At 38.0% G+C, this 21112-nt stretch overlaps 2 protein-coding genes across 6 annotated transcripts in view; one reads left to right on the top strand and one right to left on the bottom strand.

Annotated features, from left to right (window-relative positions):
- The first annotated feature begins 1062 nt into the window (after window positions 1-1062).
- The window catches only part of LOC133657347 (uncharacterized), a 55347-nt gene continuing 35297 nt past the window's right edge, over window positions 1063-21112 (top strand). For 4 of the 5 annotated variants that reach the window (XM_062058560.1, XM_062058564.1, XM_062058563.1 and 1 more), the window contains exons 1-10: window positions 1063-1710; window positions 2550-2624; window positions 11022-11168; window positions 12583-12774; window positions 13145-13228; window positions 15065-15183; window positions 15857-15971; window positions 16040-16117; window positions 16260-16375; window positions 19137-19293. In XM_062058560.1, coding sequence (XP_061914544.1) covers window positions 1207-1710; window positions 2550-2624; window positions 11022-11168; window positions 12583-12774; window positions 13145-13228; window positions 15065-15183; window positions 15857-15971; window positions 16040-16117; window positions 16260-16375; window positions 19137-19293 — 1587 coding nt within the window. In that variant the 5' untranslated portion in view covers window positions 1063-1206. The remainder of the gene's footprint in view (window positions 1711-2549; window positions 2625-11021; window positions 11169-12582; window positions 12775-13144; window positions 13229-15064; window positions 15184-15856; window positions 15972-16039; window positions 16118-16259; window positions 16376-19136; window positions 19294-21112) is intronic. The other variant, XM_062058562.1, reaches the window with a different exon arrangement.
- ntpcr (nucleoside-triphosphatase, cancer-related) overlaps window positions 8218-21112 on the bottom strand; it is a 94015-nt gene continuing 81120 nt past the window's right edge. Inside the window, exon 6 of the mRNA XM_062058566.1 lies at window positions 8218-8286. Coding sequence (XP_061914550.1) covers window positions 8281-8286 — 6 coding nt within the window. The 3' untranslated portion in view covers window positions 8218-8280. The remainder of the gene's footprint in view (window positions 8287-21112) is intronic.

Raw genomic sequence — 21112 nt, 5'->3', positions numbered from 1 at the left:
CACCCTGTAAAATGGCAATAACTTTACTTTGTTACACACTATATTTTACTATGAAGAGATAAAGTGGAGTCTTTAGTCAAGTCAAAGACCAAGGGACTAAAAAGTGAAAGCTCCTTTTTTGGAAAAGTGTTCACCAGCAGGACTATCTCCTTTCTTCCTTTGCTGTCTAATCCCCCGCTGCCTTGACATATGCAACCCACCCCTAACATTCCAATCAGTCAGTTTGACATGTGCTCTGCTAAACACCAGCCGCCATCTAAGAATGATGGGAGTGGGACATCATCTGTTTGGCTGCTATTGGCCTTGCACACGTGCGCTACCAGCAGCTCTGAGGCTCAAGGAGATGATCGACAGGAGGTTCTGTTCCATTCTGCTCCTGAACCTGCGTGACAACTGTTTCCTGCAGTTGGCGGGGAAGGACAAAGCTTGTGCTCAAGTACTAAACTCTCACTTCTGGGCAGACGGAGCTCGCCGGAACATCTGAGCGGCTGAGGCTCTCTTTGGATTTTGGTGCAAACTTTACTTTTCTACATCCAGAACCTGTTTCTTAAAGAGAGGCAACACAGGTGTGTGTGATCTGAGCTACGGCTACTACCTCAAGCAGCATTATTTGTCTAACTTTTAACTCTAACTTGTGTCTTTTCTCTGCCAGTTCGGACACCCAAATACTTCTCAGCCCACTCCAAGGTCCTGACAGAGAGAAAAAGAGAGAGAATGGTGAGGTGGTGACTTCATCCTCTCTTGAACCAACCCTCTGCACTCCCCCTCCTTCTCAGAGCATTTTTTTTAAGCCAAAGCAGAAAGTCTTTCAGGCAGCATGCCAGCATTTTTCATCCTGCTGCGGTCCCTGGTTATCAGGCTCCTCAGTAGCAGTGTGGTTGGCTCATTGGTCCAGTTCCTCAGGAGAAGCCTTTCTTCAGCCATCGCACACCTCGGCACAGCGCTGCGCCACGTGTGGGAACGTGTCAGCTCAAAGGAGTCCAAGGAAGCCGTCCTCGGCTGTGTGCTATGCATTCTCAACATGCACAAGAAGGTGGAGAACTGACAAGCCTCTTCACTTTCTATTTAACCCTCCACTTGTCAGGAGAACAGAGACTGGACAAGCAGACCTGATGAGTGAGGACCAGAAAGGGATGTGAGAGACTTTTCTTTTTCAACGTGCACTTGGACTCCAGAATATTTTGTTTTCCCATCAGGACACTGGCCATGTCTGAGAGTATTGTAAGGAAGGTACAGCCATTCACGATTGGGACCAAGCTGTCTGTCCCCACTGTGCCCAAATGCCAGGAGATTGCGCAGAGTTATCTGCAAAGCCAGAACTTTGATAACTGCACACTACAGCAGAACCTGAACTCGCTCTACCTCAGTCGACAGCAGGTCTGCGCTCATGGCCCCTGTCTGGTCTTGCCCACCGGCCAACAGGTAGCCCCTGTAAAAGACAACCAGGAGGACATGGCCACAGAGGACCACCTCAACCAGAACGCCTCTCTTTCGTCCGCTGTTTCGAGATCCATCAAAAAGATTAACATCTCGGGGAATAAGGAAAGAGCAGAGGACGCTATTTCAGTGGGACAGAGACAGCGATCTGTTTTGAGAGCCACTTCAGAAAACCATAATAATAACAACAACAACATTAGCAGCACATCAGATCCCAACATGCCTAGGACTGTGGGAGTCAACTGTGAGAATAAACCTAACTCTCATCTCAAGGTACAAAACACACATTTGATATTGTTTACTGCTACTGATTTTGGATATTGTTATTATACTTAATAACTATAGCTATCAGGGTTGTTTAAAAAAATCTATATAAAGCTATATAAATATTTTTTAAGAATCAATTTTAAAATATAAGTTTTTAGGCCATCTCCACGCTTACTCGACGCGAGTGTGTACGTTATTCATCAGCAACCAAGAGTACCGATAGCTTTTGTAATCTGCAACCTGTTTTAGAAAAGGTTTTATGATCATTTTTATACCAAATAATATATTACAATAATTAGTCAGAATCAAATCATCACACCAGGAATCAGAATCAAATCGAATCTTGATATTATTGTATGTAACAATTAACAAACCTATAAAAAACCTCTTATGTTCTATGTTTTTTTTATAAACTGACTTTTTTTTTTCAGTCCGACTGATAAGTTAAAACTGCTAACAAAACCATTTTGGAAAAATATAAAAATACTAATGTTCACATTGTTATCATTAGTTGTAATACAACAAGGAGAAGTCGTTTTCTCAAAGCTCTGTTATAAGATGTATTTTTTTATTTCATTATTTTAAGTATTTATTTTATTTCTGAAAAAAATTGGACTACAAGCTCATCTTTTCTTCCCTACATTTTTCAAACCCCAAAAATTAAGAAGACCACATCCTTCTAGCTTAGTGAAAACATATACAGTACATTGGTATCCATGGTTAGCTTTGATGCTAACTCCTAGCTTAATTTGACAGATTCTCAGTGCTAACTTAGTCCATGTTTTTATTGCTATCTTACTTAGCAATCCATTTTCTTATATTCAACATTTATCACAAACTTTCAGGTTTTCGTTGAAGATTATTCAGCTGCGCAGGGAGAAACCAGACCCAAATTAAATGGAGAAAAGCCAGTCCAACAGGTAAGAAGCATTGCTAAGTCTGACTGCTAAGTAAGCTCCTGACAATGTTAATTTCAGTCAAAAATAAGTACACAAAGGCAGTACATGGACGTTACTTTATCAAAATGATGGGATGTTTGTGCTATAAAAGTGTTCAATATTGGTGCTAATTTAGCTAATAACCTTTGCAGTTATGTTGTTTGCCCTGACGTTTCCTCGTTTGACACATTTAGGAAGCAGTTAAGGGGTGAAATATGTGAGGACGTGTGAACCCTTTTGTTTTCTTTTTGCTTGGGTGTAACTAATGAAAAAGTCAACAGTCAGCAGAATCTCCCACTCTGCTGAACTGTATGTTGTGTGTTGTATGACACTGGGCAAAGTGGACTGTTGTGTTTGGCTGAGTCCTGGTTGAAGTCATCTCTGTATGCGTGTGTAAGAAGTGCTCTGTTACAGCACACCCTTCAGAGGCAGGGCTCACTGGAAAACATGAGGTCAGGGAAGATGTTAACAAAAGAAAAGACATTCTAAAGTCCACATGGAGGCTGGTAATAATAACACAGGAGCGCAGCGATGGCCCCTTTTGTCCTTTTAGGTCATTTTAGGTCTTCATTGCCTTGTTTAACGACCTCTCCTCTTGTCTTATTCAAACAAATGAGCTAAAACAGTGATGATTCATACGAGAAAGCGCATGGCGCCGCGTTTTCCCTCGCAGGAGTTAAACAATGAACCTAGTCTATATAAAGCCGTTTAGAAGTAATAGTCAGACATCCGAAAAACTGCCCGCTCCCGCTTCCTTCATTTGCCCAGATGTTTCCCGATTTGCCAGCTGCAGGAATGCTTGTGTTCAGTTTGTTATGTACAATAATTGATGTGGGTTTATGTGAGGCCGATTTATTTACCTACAAATTATTGATATTAAACAATACCATATGAACATTATTTTGAGACCAAAATAACCAGTGATATGATGATTATATATAATAATAGTAAACTGGCATCCCTTGTTTACTTTAACATTGTTATTGAAATGTAAACTTTTAAATATTAAAGTTAAATAAAATAAACAAATGATAAAAATAAAATATACTCTGTCTGTCTGTCACGATTATTATTTATATCAGGGTATTGTTGAATGTGCTCAAAAAGTACTTATACGCACTAGAGTTGTACTGTATACCGGTATTAGTATAGTACCGCGATACTAATGAATCATATTCGGTACTATACCGCCTCTGGAAAGTACCGGTCCACCCCCCCTCGCACTCCCGTCGTCGTCACGTCGTGTCATTGCTGGTTTACGAGCAGAGGAGAATGTTCGGGAGCACACAATCACGGAGTACTTACAAGCAGACACAGTGTGTAGACAGAAAAGGGAAAAGGGACGCATTTTGGCTTAAAAACTAACGATAAAGGTGAAGTTATAACACTGAAACACCCTCAGGAAGAGGTGCTTTAAGTAAGTTAGTTAACGGCTAAAGTTAATCCGCAGTCTGCAGTGTTTTAGCTACTTCTAAATCACTAATCCTTGTCTCCATGGCGATTAATAAAGTAAGTTTCTTACAAGTATCATCCCTGCAGGATGAGGAATAGCTAAACATGCTTCACTACACACCGTAGCTCACCGCCGTCAAAATGTAAACAAACGCCATTGGTGGATCTAGACCTAACATCCACTGTAATGATACCAAGTACAGTAGTGTATCCAGTCAATACTACTATGTCATATTAGTCATCTACTATGATTACGTCGATATTTTTTGGCATCACAACATCTTCTTTGGTTCTTAAAAAAATGTATATTATGTTTATAAAGTCAGGAAATATGTCCCTGCACACATGAGGACTTTGAATATGACCAATGTATGATCCTGTAACTACTTGGTATCGGATTGATACCCAAATTTGTGGTATCATCCAAAACTAATGTTAAGTATCAAACAACAGAAGAATAAGTGATTATTACATTTGAACAGAAGTGTAGATAGAACATGTTAAAAGAGAAAGTGAGCAGATATTAACAGTAAATGAACAAGTAGATTAATAATTCATTTTCTACCACTTTGACAAAATAATAGAATGATAAATGACACAATATGTTACTGCACATGTCAGCAGACTAATTAGAAGCCTTTGTTTGCTTACTTACTACTAAAAGACAAGTTGTCTTGTATGTTGACTATTTTATTTAAGGACAAATTTGCAATAAGGAACATATGTTTAATGTACCGTAAGATGTTTTGTTAAAATAAAGTCAATAATGCATTTTTTTGTGGTCCCCTTTATTTAGAAAAGTACCAAAAAGTACTGAAAAGTATCAAAATAATTTTGGGACGACACTAACACACACACTAAAATCTTTTAAAAAGTTGTATTTTTTCTTTAAAAACTAAAATTAACAGACACACATTATACTTTCTTGAAAGAGGAAACATCAAATATTGTTCTGGCTTTATAAGAGTCACATTTTATTTGTGTGTTCAAATATGTATATCTTCTTCCATTTTAATTTGTAAACATTTTTAGAATTGTCTTAATAAATACAAATTGGGTGATAACTTTGCTTCATTTCCGGTTCATGTGACGTCCCTCGGGTTCACTTCCTGTTTGAAATAACTTTCTGTTTCAACGTGACACTGTCGAGTGTAGGTTGATCACTTTATGCAAAGACAGCACAGCCTTTATGTTCAATGAGAAAAGTGTATCTTAGTAGTTCAGACACTAATGTGTTCATACAAGTTTAGATGGGGGTATGACGTTCCTTAATGGGGAAGATATTAATGTCTCTTGTTTTCATGTTAGCATTTAATCTAGCTAGCAAGCTAATGCTAGTTGGTCAATAGTGTTATCAACGTGTGGTTAAATCAATCACAGATTTTCAATTATTTTAATTTAATACGGTGATGCTAATCGTCGGAAGTTAGCGTTGTTACAGTTTATGTGCATGCAGTGCAACACCCGCCGCAATCAAAAAATGACCGCTCTTGACGCATGCACATGGCGATTTATTGAGGCTGGCAAAGTTATCGAGTTCATTTTTATTTATCGTTAAATGAATTGACTTATCAAATATAAGTGTTGTGTGTGTGTCTTTTGAACGACAACAACAAAATACAATATGTGCGAGAAAGGGATTTTGGAATGATGAGATTTGTTTTAAAAAATCACAAAAACTGATACAGATTAGGGTTGTACGGTATACCGGTACTGGTATAGTATCGCAGTACTAATGAATCGAAAACGGTACTATACTCTGTTTGAAAAGTACCGGTCCCTGGGCATGACGGCGCGTCGTCACGTCATGACATTGCTGGTTTTGCAAGCAGACGAGCATGTTCGGCAGCGCACAATCACAGAGTACTTACAAGCAGACACAAACTATTCCAAAAAGGAGTAGTTTGTGTAATCCAACCCATTCTTTAGAATCTACAACTCATTATTCATTCACAAAGTATCTTTTACATGTTGACTTTTGCAATATTGCTTGTATTTCACTTTTGTTGACTTCCTGTGTAAGGAAAAGAAAGGAAAGTTTTTGAAAAAAATGTAATATCAAACAAGTAGGAGTTAATGACTGTACATAGCGTATGCAGTGTTTAGGAAACCAAAGTAAGGGAAATATTGAAAATAGGGGTCAGAGCTGCTACGATTAAACAATGAAATCAATAAATCGATTACAAAAAGCTTTGATTTTTATTCTGTTGCTTCGATTATATTCATTTAAAGAGTGTAATTAACAAAAATGTATACAATTCAGACCAGATTGGGTACCTGGAACTTTAAATACATGCACATAGTTTTTTCGCACGGCCGCTGCATCAGAGCTGTGGTGTGTGGCTGCTGTGGTTTGAGATTTTTCCAATGTTTATTTTTATTAATGCACACATGTTAAAAGTGCAATTTCAATGTTGCATTTATGAGAACAAAGAGTGACGGTTTTGGCAAGCATAAAACATTGTTTATTTAAACTATTTTCACTAAATTAAGAATTGAAGCAATAAAATGTGCTTTATCCGATTACTCGATTAATCAAACGACCTGATTGATAGATTACTCAATTACTAAAATAATCGATAGCTTCATGCTCATACTGTAGACTTAGATTGCTCAAATGTGAAAATACAATGACCTAGATCGGGGGTCAGCAACCCGCAGCTCTAGAGCCGCATGCGGCTCTTTAGCACCGTCCAAGTGGCTCCCTGGAAGTTTTTCAAAAATGGAAAAAGATGGGGGAAAAATATATTTGTTGTTTTAATAATGTTTCTGTAGGAGGACACACATAACACAAACCTTCCTAATTATTAGAAAGCCCACTGTTTAATATGTTTGTGTTTATGCTTCACTGATGACAGTATTTGACCAAAGCCGTTTTGTCCTACTAATTTTGGCGGTTTTTGAACTCACCGTAGTTGGTTTATGTGTACAACTTTCTCCGTCGCTGCCACAGAAAGACGTGTTTTATACCACTCCTTCTTTGTCTTATTTTGTCCACCAAACGTTTCATGCTGTGCGTGAATGCACAAAGGTGAGCTTTGTTGATGTTATTGACTTTTGTGGAGTGCTAATAATCCATGCTAACATGCTATTTAGGCTAGCTATGTGTACACATTGCATCATTATGCCTTGTCTGTAGGTATATTTGAGCTCATTTAATTTCCTTTACTTTTGTTCTGTGTGTATTTAATTTATTTATTTATTTATTTATTTATTTATGTATTTGCATGTCTCATGATACATTATCTGTATATTGGCTGCATTTCTGATTGTGTGCCATGTTGTTCCAGATCACAGCAAACGGTAACTAACTTGCAAAGATTGTGGGTCAAATGCAGAGAATAATTTCGCCACACCTAGTGTGTGTGTGACAATCATTGGTACTTTAACTTCAACTTTAATAAATCCATTAGAAGAAGACAGCCAGTCCTTTCCTTTAACACACATCTATACTTTTGGCAGTTTTAAGCCAGTAATTTCCAAGAGTTATCTAACCCTCTGAGACACTTACTTATTGTGTTGCCTTCATTATAACACTTACATAAGGCTTTTAACTTTTTGCGGCTCCAGACGGATTAATTTTTTGTATTTTTGGTCCAATATGGCTCTTTCAACATGTTGGGTTGCCGACCCCTGACCTAGATGAAGGAGAGTATGTAGGCAAGGACAAAAGGAAAATGTAATAAAAGTAAATAGAACATAAAAAAAGGTTTGAATTAGTGATGACATTAAAATAAGGACAATTAAATGGAAAGTAAATGGAATAAATCCTGAAATAATCATATCTGCCCTAAAATGTATGGTTTTAATTTGTAACATGGCTATTGTATATGTTTTTTAGATCTACTGTAGTTTGTATTTTCAGTATTTCTGAAGTTCTATTTAATTTATAAGCACCATATTACAGGAGCTGCATGTCGGCCCAACCAAAATATGAACTGTATCTTATTGTGTCACAAGAACTGAAAGAGCGGTTGAGGCAAGGAGGGAAAAACGCCACAAGTGAAGCAATTATTTTGGGATGAGATCATTGTTTGGCTCCATCTCTTCACGCCTTTGGCCCCGCAAGGCTCTGCTGAGCTGCGGAACAGGTCGTGTTATCTCATCTTTGCTTCCATGTCGGGGGACCGGTGTGAGCCTGGCAGAGGGACGTTTGTCCAGTCAATCCGTCCAAGAAAGAAGCACTTTATTTCTAGCAATAAGAAAAATTGGATGTGTCAAGCTCACGGTGTGTTGAAAAGAGCTCTGGAGCAAGTTGCTAATGTCAACAACGTTTGCTGCCTTTCTCTCCAAGGTGCTTGAATTTAGAAGCGACACCCTGAGAATGTGCTAAAAAGTCAAAGGCGTCTCTTTGAGCACATGTTGAAGGGCGAGACATGTTTGTTTTACATGGAGTTGATTGCTCGTTCTAATGGATATTCCGTTTTTTTCCCCGAGAAATGCACCTAATGTTTAAGGCTAAGGTTGCAAAGCTGAGAAGCACACCATCTGTCTTACAGGCTGTTCTGCTAAATATCACACCTTTCATCCACCTTTTTCCATGACAAAGAATAGAACGTTTTCGAGGCCAAGTTGCATTACCCGAGCAGGTAAAAGTGTGGCACAGTGGTCAGCGTTTTACAACGTGTAAAAATGTACTCTCATGTTCTGGTTTTTATTTCAAATTGCTAAAATTAGGCTATTTTAGGCCATGTCTACACTAAGTCGTTTAACCCCTTAAACAAATAATTATTTAGCCTAAGCCCCGTTTCAGCCACACTAAACCAGCGGTTAAGGTTCCCCTCCTCAGACAAATTTTTACACGGGTAAGTAATCCGTGTAATTCTTGAATCTCCGGCTCTTTGCTTTGTATGTACTCATTGATCGTTTACAAAGTGAGTTTGGAGAGGAAGTGATGCCAGAAAGACCACGCCCACACAAGAAGTGACATCAGAAAGAACGCCCACAGCCAGCTTCATAATAAGCGGTTTCGTAACTCGGAGCTAACCCCTGGAAATATGAAGGCGAATCATCCACACATGCCGTGTTTTTCCTTCTTCTACATGCACAGACGCTTGTGGAAATCACACATGAATACCTTAAGAGAAAGCGATTGCAGCTATTTGGGATACAACACTTCTCAGACGGCAAGAAAACTTTCCAATGTCCGGCCGGGTCAGTTGTGTTTCTACTTAGCGAAAAACTTTGTCCATTTGTCGAAGAAGAGACAACGAGAATGCGGGCTCCCGTGGATGTGATAAAAAAAGGTAGCGTGTGCTTTGTATTACCTGGCCGTCGAGGAAAACGGCGAATGCATTTGGACTGTAAAAAAGGAGACTGTATCAGTTATTGTCCGCCATGTATGTCGCGGACTCAACGTCTCGGTCCAGAGTATATAAAGTCACCAAAAACGAATGGACAATGAAGGTGAAGGCAAAAGAGTGAGGAGTGTCCTGACCAGATATCTAGATCCCTAGTTTGATTAATGTAGAATGTTCTTTATCACATTGTTTACGTGTCTAATAAAGATTTGATTAATTTATGATGTCTCAGGTGTGATTCACTACAATAGGGCCCCACAGCACACTGGATTTCAGTTAATTGAAATACCACAACACAGGATATTGTTCAGATAAGTTACATTTAAGAACTTGCACATAAAGCAACACTGGAGATGACTATGACGTGCGCATTTTCCACGCATGCGTACTAGGTCGCGTTGCGTCAGCGGACGGAGGGGGGCGGGGGTCTTAAACGGTGGCATTGTTGTGTATGGACACGGATAAGGTTTACCCTGGATAACTGTAAACGGGGCCTTAAAAGGTAGTCTGAAATATGGCCAGTTTTGCTTTCTAAATATACTCAGCAAGCGATGACGTAAGCAAGTCCCTTTTTGAGAGTGAGCACAGATTTTTCACATGAATTAATATGCAACATCTGAACTGCTTGACTAAGACCCAACTGTACGTTTGGATCAACAGGCCATTGTTGTGCAGAAGTGGACAGGAAGAAACAAGGGAATCGTAGACTTCCTGTATGAGATCATTGTGAGCCTGCCAGTTTAAGGAGATAGGCCCACGCCCACTTTGTCAAGCTCTTTTCCTCCTGTTCTACACATAAAAACCTCGAATGCCTCAGAGGCCTCGTAAACTCTGCGCTTCTCTGAGGCAAAGTGACGTCATGCGTTTTCATTTCAGGCAAAGCGTTGTTTCGGGGAGATGTCATGTGTGGTCTTGATGTTAAATGCAGACGAGGAAATGAGTTTATTATATTTATTATCTAATAGCAGTCACTATGTATGTCTAATTTAGGCATGACGTGTTGACAGGCAATGGCTTATTTGTGCACTGAAGAGCAATTTAACATTCTGTAAGATAAGAGTAGCTCTGTGGAAAATAACAGATCTTCTGTCGCCAACTACAGTCTTGTTTAGAACTGGAAGTGCCAGACTTTAATAATTTATTGATTCAATCATCGTGACTCAATGGGTCCTTGGCCTTCAGACGGGATGCTTTATTGCAAACAAATGATAACTTTCCACATGATTTGGACTTTTGCCACCAACTTTTGAGCTCCCGCCTCTTATGTCATTCCCCAGAAAAGTCAGCTCTGCAAGACAAAGCCTTATGCAACGCTGTCCTGTAATTGGCCAAGCAAAACGTCTGCTGTGATTAATATGACATTGGAGAACAAAGTGCTTTTTTGATCAATCTGAAACACTTTAAGCAGGGAAAAAATTGCAGCCTATTTTCTCCCTTGATCAGCACCGTATTTACTCACTTTACCACCGCTCATTGAGACATCGCACATCTGATATCAAGCAACCAGCAGATGTGGGCTGTCCTTCAACAGAGGTTAAACAGTCCTATGAAATGTGCTTATGCATTAAAGAGACATCAAAACAACTGATAATTGTATTATACTGACTTGGAGTAAATCCGTTTGTAGGCTGAGAAATGGATGAAAAGCAAACGGCAAGACCTGAAGGATGACTCCAAAATTCAGTGCTGCCCCCTGCAGGACTGGGATGAAGCCTCACAGATCCTCAAGAGAGACCTCAAAGACTTTGACAACACCCTCATCCAGCTCAACCAGGTAACCAAATGCATGGATCGTTGAACATTTACCAGGTAATGGAGAGCTCCACATGTCAACTGCTCAGTTACTGGCATTGAAAAGGGATGGGTATTGTTTCCATTTTAGGTGATAGACTATCGGTGCCAAGAAGAGATGTGTTGTTGGCAAACGTATTTTAAATGGCTCTCTTAACTTAACGATTGGAACCGATTCGCAGATGCGAATCATTCCTTTGGGAGACGTTTTTTTAATGCACAGGCATACAGTATATTCGGAAAGTATTCACTTTTGCCACATTTTGTTATACAGCCTTATTCCGGAATGGAATAAATACATTTTTGTGCACACAATTTGACACACAATACTCCATAATGACAGTTTGAAAAGTTTTTTTTTTGTATTGCAAATTTATTAAAAATACAAAACTAAAACATCACATGTACATAAGTATTCACAGTCTCTGCTCAATACTACGTTGTAGGCAGTGTGGGCATTTACGTACACACACCAGTTAGGATTGTAACATTTTGTATTTACACTTTTATTAGGTCCTATTTTTTATTCAACTTTTATTTAAACTTTATATATACGTTTTATTCTTACTCATGTTTGTAATTTTGCTGTGTTGTTAAAATGCTCTTTTGCGACAAAGTTGTTCAGGTGAGGGAAAATTCTAAATAGTTAGGTTACGGTCAAAACATGGGGATGTGGTCCACCTGATGCAATGAAAACACAACAAAAATAGTCAGTATTTCAGAATTATTCCCTGCAATGGAGTAATGCAGGTCTCAATTTGAATTATTATCCATTGTATTTGTGCTAGCACACTGAAAAAAAAAAAAAAGTCAGTAGATTTTATAGTAAAAAAAACAACTGCCAACTCAGGAGCCAGAATTTTACCGTAAAAATAAAATTGGTACCGTTTTTTAATTTACTGGTACAGTAATTCGGTAAAAAAAAACAAAACACCAGAACTTTTACAGTAAAATACTTTTTTTACCTTAAAATCTGCAAATTTAAAAAAAAAATTAAAAATATTTTTTGCAGTATAGTGATTGTTTCCTTGATTGAATTTTTTATTTTTCTCCCAAATTAGTACTTTTGAAACAGTAACGGTGCTTAAAAAAAAAAAAATTTTTATTATTACTATTTTAATTTTGTTACATGCGAGTAGATTTCCAGTAAACCATGAGAAAGCAAAACCTTGTGCTTCTGAAAGCGAGTTAACAACTTTTGTTCTCCTGGTCGTCGAGCAACCAGCAAGCTAAAGCTGAGAAGGTGAAGTTTTTTTTAAAGGCGGTATCCAAATAATTAATGGCAGGCTTCAAACATTGGTGCTGACATCCCCAAAGCGTGGGTTTTGTTCCCTATGACACTTGACTTTTAGTGAACAATGTCTTCTTTTGCCTGTCTTTTTTTTTTTTTTTTAAAGACAGGCGATCAACTTATCTGCAAGCTGAATCCGACCTCTGACCTTGTGAAGAAGCAGCTGAGCCAGCTAAAAGACCAATGGAACATTCTGAAACAGACCGCTACCAATCAGTCCAGGGTGCTGGGAGGGGCCAAAAACGTGCAGGAGTTTAACAAAAAAGTGGATAAACTAGAAGCCTGGATTAAAGAGAAGGTAAAGTTCTAGTCCTTAAAGCAAAAGCACCAAATGTTTGGACTGGTTTTGCAATTTGTACCATTTGTTGTATGAATATTCATTTTTAACAAAACTGCATTATTAAATAATTAATGGCAGTTGAATGTGTGTGATGTGATACACCACATAGTTATATCACTATGTCTGGGTGAAGGTTAATTGATGTTTTTTATTTAGTTTCACTGAAACTTATTATCTGTTGTGATCATCATGCTCGGAGGTATTTCTCTTTGTTGATCTTGGTCCTAGGATTATGTTGCGTAATTCTAGTGCGTGTAAAAAAGGAAAACAATGGCTGGTTTCACAACAAAGAGAGACTATAAACTCTGACTTTTATGTGTGCTAACAGGAAGAGGAGCAGTCTCTTATAAATGTCATGGGGGAAAATGTTGACAAAATGCAGCTAACCAGAAGAATTTTAGATTTGAAACAGGTGAGCAATAACAACAACCTTGCATCATTAATAAACATACTGTAAGCATTTCACATATACAACAATTTACCATTTAAATTAAGGCTGTCAAAAATATGTAAATCATGTGACTAATCACAAAAAAAATGATTGCATTAATCATGTATAGATGCAGATTAATCCCACAGTTTATATTGACTGTACGTGCTCATTTACCTTCTTTACCGAGGATGGCAGTGCGGCTGGGCAGTACGGTGGCACACGGGTTAGTGCATGTGCCTCTCAATACTAAGGTCCTGAGTTGAAGCTCGGGATCTTTCTGTGTGGAGTTTGCATGTTCTCCCCGTGACTGCGTGGGTTCCCTCCAGGTACTCCGGCTTCCTCCCACCTCCAATGTCATGCACCTGGGGATAGGTTGATTGGCAACACTAAATTGGCCCTAGTGTGTGAATGTGAGTGTGAATGTTGTCTGTCTATCTGTGTTGGCCCTGCGATGAGGTGGCGACTTGTCCAGGGTGTACCCCGCCTTCCGCCCGAATGCAGCTGAGAGAGGCTCCAGCACCCCCCGCGACCCCGAAAGGGACAAGCGGTAGAAAATGGATGGATGGATAGATGGCAGTGCGGCTTGTTATACGGTCAGTGATCGGATCAATGCATACGTTGGTGCAAAGATGAGTGAGGAGACTCATGTGTATATATATTTATTTATTTGGGGCAGCATGGCGTAGTGGGTAGAGCGCCCGTGTCAGAAACCTGAGGGTTGCAGGTTCGCTCCCCGCCTCTTACCATGCCGTTGTGTACTTGGGCAGGACACTTCACCCTTGCCCCCGGTGCCACTCACACCGGTGAATGAATGATAGGTGGTGGTCGGAGGGGCCGTGGGCGCAAATTGGCTGCCACGCTTCCGTCAGTCTACCCCAGGGCAGCTGTGGCTACGAAAGTAGCTTACCACCACCAGGTGTGAATGAATGACGGGTTTTTAACATGTAAAGCGACTTTGGGTACTTAGAAAAGCGCTATATAAATCCCAGGTATTATTATATATATGTGTGTGTATACCGGTATGTATATATGTGTGTATATATATAGTACATAAGTATATATATATATATATATATATATACAGTATCTGTAGATATGTATGCATGTATATATATATGTGTGTGTGTATATGTACAGTATATTTACTGTATATGTATATGTGTATATATATATATATATATACATACATACATATATATGTATAAATAAATAAATAAATATATATATATATATATATATAAATATATATATACATACATATACACATTATATATATATATATATATATATATATATATATATATATATATATATATATATATATATATATATATATATAAACATATAATATAAACATATATACATACATATGTGTGTATTTGTGTATGTGTATGTATGTATATATATGTAAATATGTATGTATGTATATATATGTGTGCGTGTATATGTATGCATATATATATATATATATAAATTAACCCTGACTGGACTTTACATAAATCTTATAACAGGTTTTGAGCAAATAAATGACGAGCATTCAAGTAAAAAAAATTGTCAGGCTGTTTGACAGCCTGACAATGAAATTGTAATTGTGTCTAAATATTGGGCTCTTTTTAAGTTGATTTAAAGTGAATAACAAGCTGTGATTAATCATGATTAATCGAGATACAAAAGTGTGATTAATCAGATTTTTTAAATGATCATTAGACATTCCTAAAATAGATACATTATTATTAAATGGACAACTAAATAAATTGACGGTGCAAAGACAACTCCCGTCATAATTTAATTTTAGTTTGATTTTTTTTATTGCAGGATGAGCAGTTACACAGAACCCTCCACGAAGAGATCAATCATTTGGCCCTCAAACTGGAGAAACAAGGGAAGGCAGACAGCAAAAGCATTTCCAGCAGGCGGAAAAATGTCAATAAAATGTGAGTGCCCCTCAAGACGAACTACTACAGCGGGGGTGTCAAACTAATTTTAGATCGGGGGCCACACAGAGAAAAATCTACTACCAGGCTGGTAAAATCCCGGCACGATAACTTCAAAATAAAGACAACTTCAGATTGTTTTCTTTGTTTAGAAATAGAACAAGCACATTCTGAAAATATACAAATCATAATGTTGTTGGTTGGTTTTTTTACACTTACATGTTGCGGTTAATAGTATTCTAACTTTATTTGTCGTTATTTATACTTTCTGAATAAATTATGTGATAATGTTCATCAGTCACTCATTGGTGTTCATTTTCAATCTATCAAGATAAAAAAAACTATATCAAGATCAAATTACAGTATGTTATTTATGTAGTTTGCTCATTTTCCTCGACTGATGTACTAACATTATGTGGTTTATTTTGTTTTACATATGTAGCATCATCTACAAAGATACAAAGAATTGCTATTGTGACATCCAGTGGACACATTTAGAACAGCAGTTTCTTTCATTCAAAAAATTTCGGCTCATTTTTATACTTAGCAAACTCATCCCGCGGGCCGGATAAAACCTGTTCGCGGGCCTGATCCGGCCCTCAGGCCGTACGTTTGACACCCCTGTACTACAGTAAATGAGCGATACGATTTGAGCTCTGCTCTGCGTGTACAGGTGGCTGAAAGTCCAGTCACACCTGAAAAATCACCAAGACAATCTTCATCTTGCATTAGAGGTGTCATCCTTCTACCAGCAGGCCGACAACACAATATTTGTCATCAATAACATGGTATTGTTGTCTTTATTTTCGCTATTCCACTTGGAACTGACACCACTAAGAACTCTACTTCCTCCCAGATGAAAAGCATAAACGCCTCCAAAGAGCCGGACCTCTTCGGGAACAGGGAAATCCGAGACATTGCCAGTCAAATCATGGTAGGAAATATCGTTTTTACTAAAACTCCACAGCATAACAGACACGGAGGTGTTTTGCAGAAGCCTTCTCTACTAACCTGCAGGTGTGTGTGTGTGTGTGTGTGTGTGTGTGTGTGTGTGTGTGTGTGTGTGTGTGTGCTAGATGTTAGATGTGAGCGTGTCACAGCTGTCTAATCTCCATCCTGCCTTGGCTGCCGGAGTAACACAGAAGCAAAGTGAGCTCAAGGACTGCTGGGTGTCTCTTCAGAAGGTTTTTAGGTAAGACAACAGCTGAGATATTGTCAGACAACTACTGTGGCCCTGTCAACATGCTCATCCTAACCGCACACACACATTGGCACATCAAAGGTCTGTGTTTTTCTGCTGTCAGTATGCGCAAATGATGGTTGGAGTTCATGTTAAAGAAGGTTCAGTCTCCATGTCTGGGATATTACCACACACACTGACTTTTTAGCTCAGTAAAACGCAATAACATAACTATCTTTGGATACAAACAACACAGCAAAATGTGTATAAATGCAATTTGATACAAATTGCGGGTTTCCTTAAATCATTCAAAAGTAGGGTTGCGCGATATGGTGGATATACAATATAAATCAGTGGTTCTCCACCTTTTTTTTTACCAGGTACCATCTCAGAAAACACTTGGCTCTCCAAGTACCACCCTAATGACCAACATTAAAAAATGTAGTAGGCCTAAATATTTATTAAAACAAGGCAGTGGTTTTATTTAAAAAGTGCATTTAAGGTTTTTGTAAAATTACACACAGTTTGAACAGTAACAATGAGTTTGAATTAGAATTGTACGGTATACTGTATTAGTATAGTATCACGATACTAATGAATCATTTTCGCTACTATACCGCCTCTGAAAAGTACCGGTCCACCACAAATGTAAACAAACACAATTGGTGGATCTACACCTAACATCCACTGTATTGATACCAAGTACAGGAGCGTATCTAGTCGATACTACTATGATTACGTCGAATTGTTGGCATCACAACATCTTCTTTCGTTTTTTTTAATTTATATTACGTTTATAAACTCAGGAAATATGTCCCTGGACACATGAGGACTTTGAATATGACCAATGTATGATCCTGTAACGACTTGGTATCGGATTTATACCCAAATTTGTGGTATCATCCAAAACTAATGTAAAGTATCAAACAACAGAAGAATAAGTGATTATTACATTTTAACAGAAGTGTAGATAGAACATGTTGAAAGAGAAAGTAAGCAGATATTAACAGTAAATGAACAAGTAGATTAATAATTCATTTTCTACCACTTGTCCTTAATAATTTTGACAAAATAATAGAATGGAAAATGACAAAATATTTTACTGCATATGTCAGCAGCTAAATTAGGAGCCTTTTTTTGCTTACTTACTACTACAAATTATTGCAAGGACAAACTTGCAATAAGAAACATATGTTTAATGTACTGTAAGATTTTTTGTTAAAATAAAGCCAATAGTGCAATTTTTTTTGGTTCCTTTATTTAGAAAAGTACAGAAAAGTACCAAAAAGTATTAAAATAATTTTGGTACCAGTACCGATAGCAAAATATTGGTATCGGGACAACACTAGTTTGAATATTTAATTAAGTGATTCTTAGTTGTACCACCCAATGGAGCCCCATACCACACATACTACAGTTTTAGAATCACTGATATAAATGATATACATTTGGCAGACAATAACAGAGCTTTTGATACTATCGTTATATCGTGATAATGCATGTGGATGACATATTCTAGCTGTGTCCTGCAAATTTGACAGCGACAAGCGAGCAAACGCGTCTTCAATGCACTGCAACATTCTTGCTAGCAAGCTAACGGCCAACGTCCCTCCACAGTGAAAAGACACTTTTAGGTCAGCAATCATTGCCTCCATGGCGGAAAATAAACTGTTTTTTTACAAGTATCACTGGAAGACAAGGAATAGCTAAAAATCCTGCACTACACATTGTAGGAGGATATGCTAACCGCTAAGATAGAGCTGTTGAATGAGAACAGAGGTGGATGGATCGATACAAATATTGACAGTAACGATACCAAGTATAGTATCAGTATATGGTAGATACTACAGATCGATATTTTTGATTATCAACAATCTCTTTTTGTTTTTGTTATTGTTTACAAACTCGGGAAATAAGACACAGGAGGCATACATTTTTAAATCAGAGTCATAGTGATAGGCTAATGATATCGTATTTTATTTTTGTCTGATTATAGTTGTAATCAAAAAGGTAACCTTTTAACAATTTTGAACATTTTAAGAATCAGCATCGGCATTGGTATGATCAATACTGCCCCTGTAACTACTTGGTATTGGATCGATAACCACATTTGTAGTATCACCCAACACTAATATGAAGGAGTGTAGATAGAACGATTTTACAACAGAAAGTAACCAGATAATAACTGTAAATTAGCAAGTAGATTAATAATAGTTTTATGACTATAATACAACCAGAAATGACGTGATTAGCAGCCAAATTATGAACCAGATTGCCAATCCCTTTCCAAAAAGCACATTTTGAGACAAAACAGGAAAAGTCAGGGAGACAGTGGCGTTAAAAGTTCATTGGACTATATATAGGATGCCAAATTAAAAGGGAAGCACAAATTAATTTGTGTACAAACAGCTAGCAGATGGCCACGCAGTCACCACATCTTAACCCAAGTGAATTTGGAGCAACTTTAGACAGTGTTCTCTCCACCACCACCATCATCAAATCCCCAAATGAGGAAATATTTCGGGTAGAACCATGCTCATCCCTGCCTAACCCTGAAAAATATTTCAGACTGAAAGCATGTCCTTGTGGGGGAACTATCTTGAGTTTCATAAATTACATAACCGCTGTCATGCAAACTGTAAGCCATGGCTATTTGAATCCAAAAAAACACAAACACAGGCAAAAAATTCAGACCCATAATTGGATTTTATTGAGGGCCTCTAAAGCCCTGCTGTCAACGCCACAGCAATCCCTTGCTTTGCTCATTCTGTAGGAGTGACCGGACCGCCCTCTCTCCCACGGGCTCAACATTCACCAGGGAAGACGCTGACCCTTTGACACCAGCCCAAGAACTCCATTGCAGCATGGGAACGGAGAGTCGAAGGATCATGGGAAAGCAAGGGACAGACTGGCATCCTAAGGGCTATATGGTTAGTAATGTTGGTATGGCTGTGGCTATTAACTGGGAGGGGAAATATGCCATCAGTGCCATCATGTTGGCACCGCACATCAAGTGTCAGTTGCTTTGGAAAATACCTTATTTACAGTTTTAGAAGAGTTTCCTGTTGCTGGGGTCAGACATGCTGTAGTTCACTTTTTTCACATTGACACCTAATACACAAGTTTTCAGTTCTACATGCTCGTACACTGCAGAATATCCCCAAATTCCACAACCGTGAAGTAGTGCCAAAATTAAACTTTTACAAGTTAGTGTTGTAGTTTAACCTCTGTCCTGAAATACTACGGTTGTTCCCCCCGCAGGAGTCACAAGGGACGTTTTGAGATGTGTACCCTGGCCTAAGTACTTTAATTTCACAAGGTTCCATGAATAATGTCAAACTCTGACTACATTGCTGAAAGCCGGGCCAGAGCAAATACAGTTTTCCCTTCAATTCAGAGTCCAACTAGTTTACGTATCCTTTTACTTTATGATGGAATAATATCCTGGCTCAACCTGCTCCACAAAGTACAGCCATTGGCGTATTAATAGGTGGTGGGTCAATCCAGGGTGAGTGAATCATGAGCAGAAATGACATTCTGGCAGCCATGGAGCACATTATTAAGCATGTGAATGCACTTACTTTGACCTGACTTACTTAGCTGGCTATACTTACAATACAAAAAACTGTTAGTATGCCTTGGAGAACAAGCTTTCGAGGAATTTAAACGAGTAATTAAACATACATTTTGAAGAGTAGGACTGTCAAAATTACTGCTTTAATGTGGATTAATCCATCTTCATTAATAATCTGATTTAAAAAAAAATTATAATGCAGTTAGCCCATATGCAGTGGCAAATGACTCAAAATCCTTAAAACACATTTTAGACCAGGGGTCGGTCCCCAAACTACGGGCCGCGAGCCGAATCCGGCCCGCCAGCGTCCAAAATAAGGCCCGCGGGAAGTCCCAAGTATTAAAAATAATAATAAATAAAAAATAAAAAATGTTTCTGTCTTTTCTTATCCACTTTGTACTGCTCGCTACTCACGGTGTCTCCTAGCCGCTCAGGCAAATCATATTGTCTAAAAATGCATTTTCTCATCGATAACGTGACATCATCGCGCGTGCGGAAAGTGCGCTATATATATATATCTAATATATATATATATATATATATATATATATATATATATATATATATATATATATATATATATATATATATATATATATATATATATATATATATATGTATACAGCCCGGCCCCCGGCCAAATTGTTTTGACCCAATGCGGCCCCCGTGTCAAAAAGTTTGGGGACCCCTGTTTTAGACAGTTCGTCCACAAAGTCAGGCGTGCACAAAAGTGCAGTTGATCTGGTAATAGCAGGCTGCAGAACCAAACAAGTCAATATGTAAAAGGTTGGCCCTCTGAATGGAAAATCTGAGTACAAACAAAACACGACAAAAATATAAACTTACATAAAATCTTATGTACACTCTTCAGGAAATATTTGTATTTTCACTAAAGCACTTCTATCCTGTAACTTCGTCACCTCGCCTGGTTATTGACTCCAACCCAGAATATAACACTGCCCATACTACGCTCCTTCAAAGGCTGTGCTACTGGCTGCAAAGCGTTGCACTTTCAAATACAACAATGAGTAGAGAGGAGTGTTATGTGTGTATATGTGTAAATAAATGAACACTGAAATTCAAGTATTTATTTTATTTATATATATGTATTTATATATATATATATATATATATATATATATATATATATATATATATATATATATATATATATA

The sequence above is a fragment of the Entelurus aequoreus genome, linkage group LG09, assembly GCF_033978785.1.
Source record: "Entelurus aequoreus isolate RoL-2023_Sb linkage group LG09, RoL_Eaeq_v1.1, whole genome shotgun sequence".
NCBI classification, from domain to species: domain Eukaryota; kingdom Metazoa; phylum Chordata; class Actinopteri; order Syngnathiformes; family Syngnathidae; genus Entelurus; species Entelurus aequoreus.
This window is presented reverse-complemented; position numbering and strand designations above follow the sequence as displayed.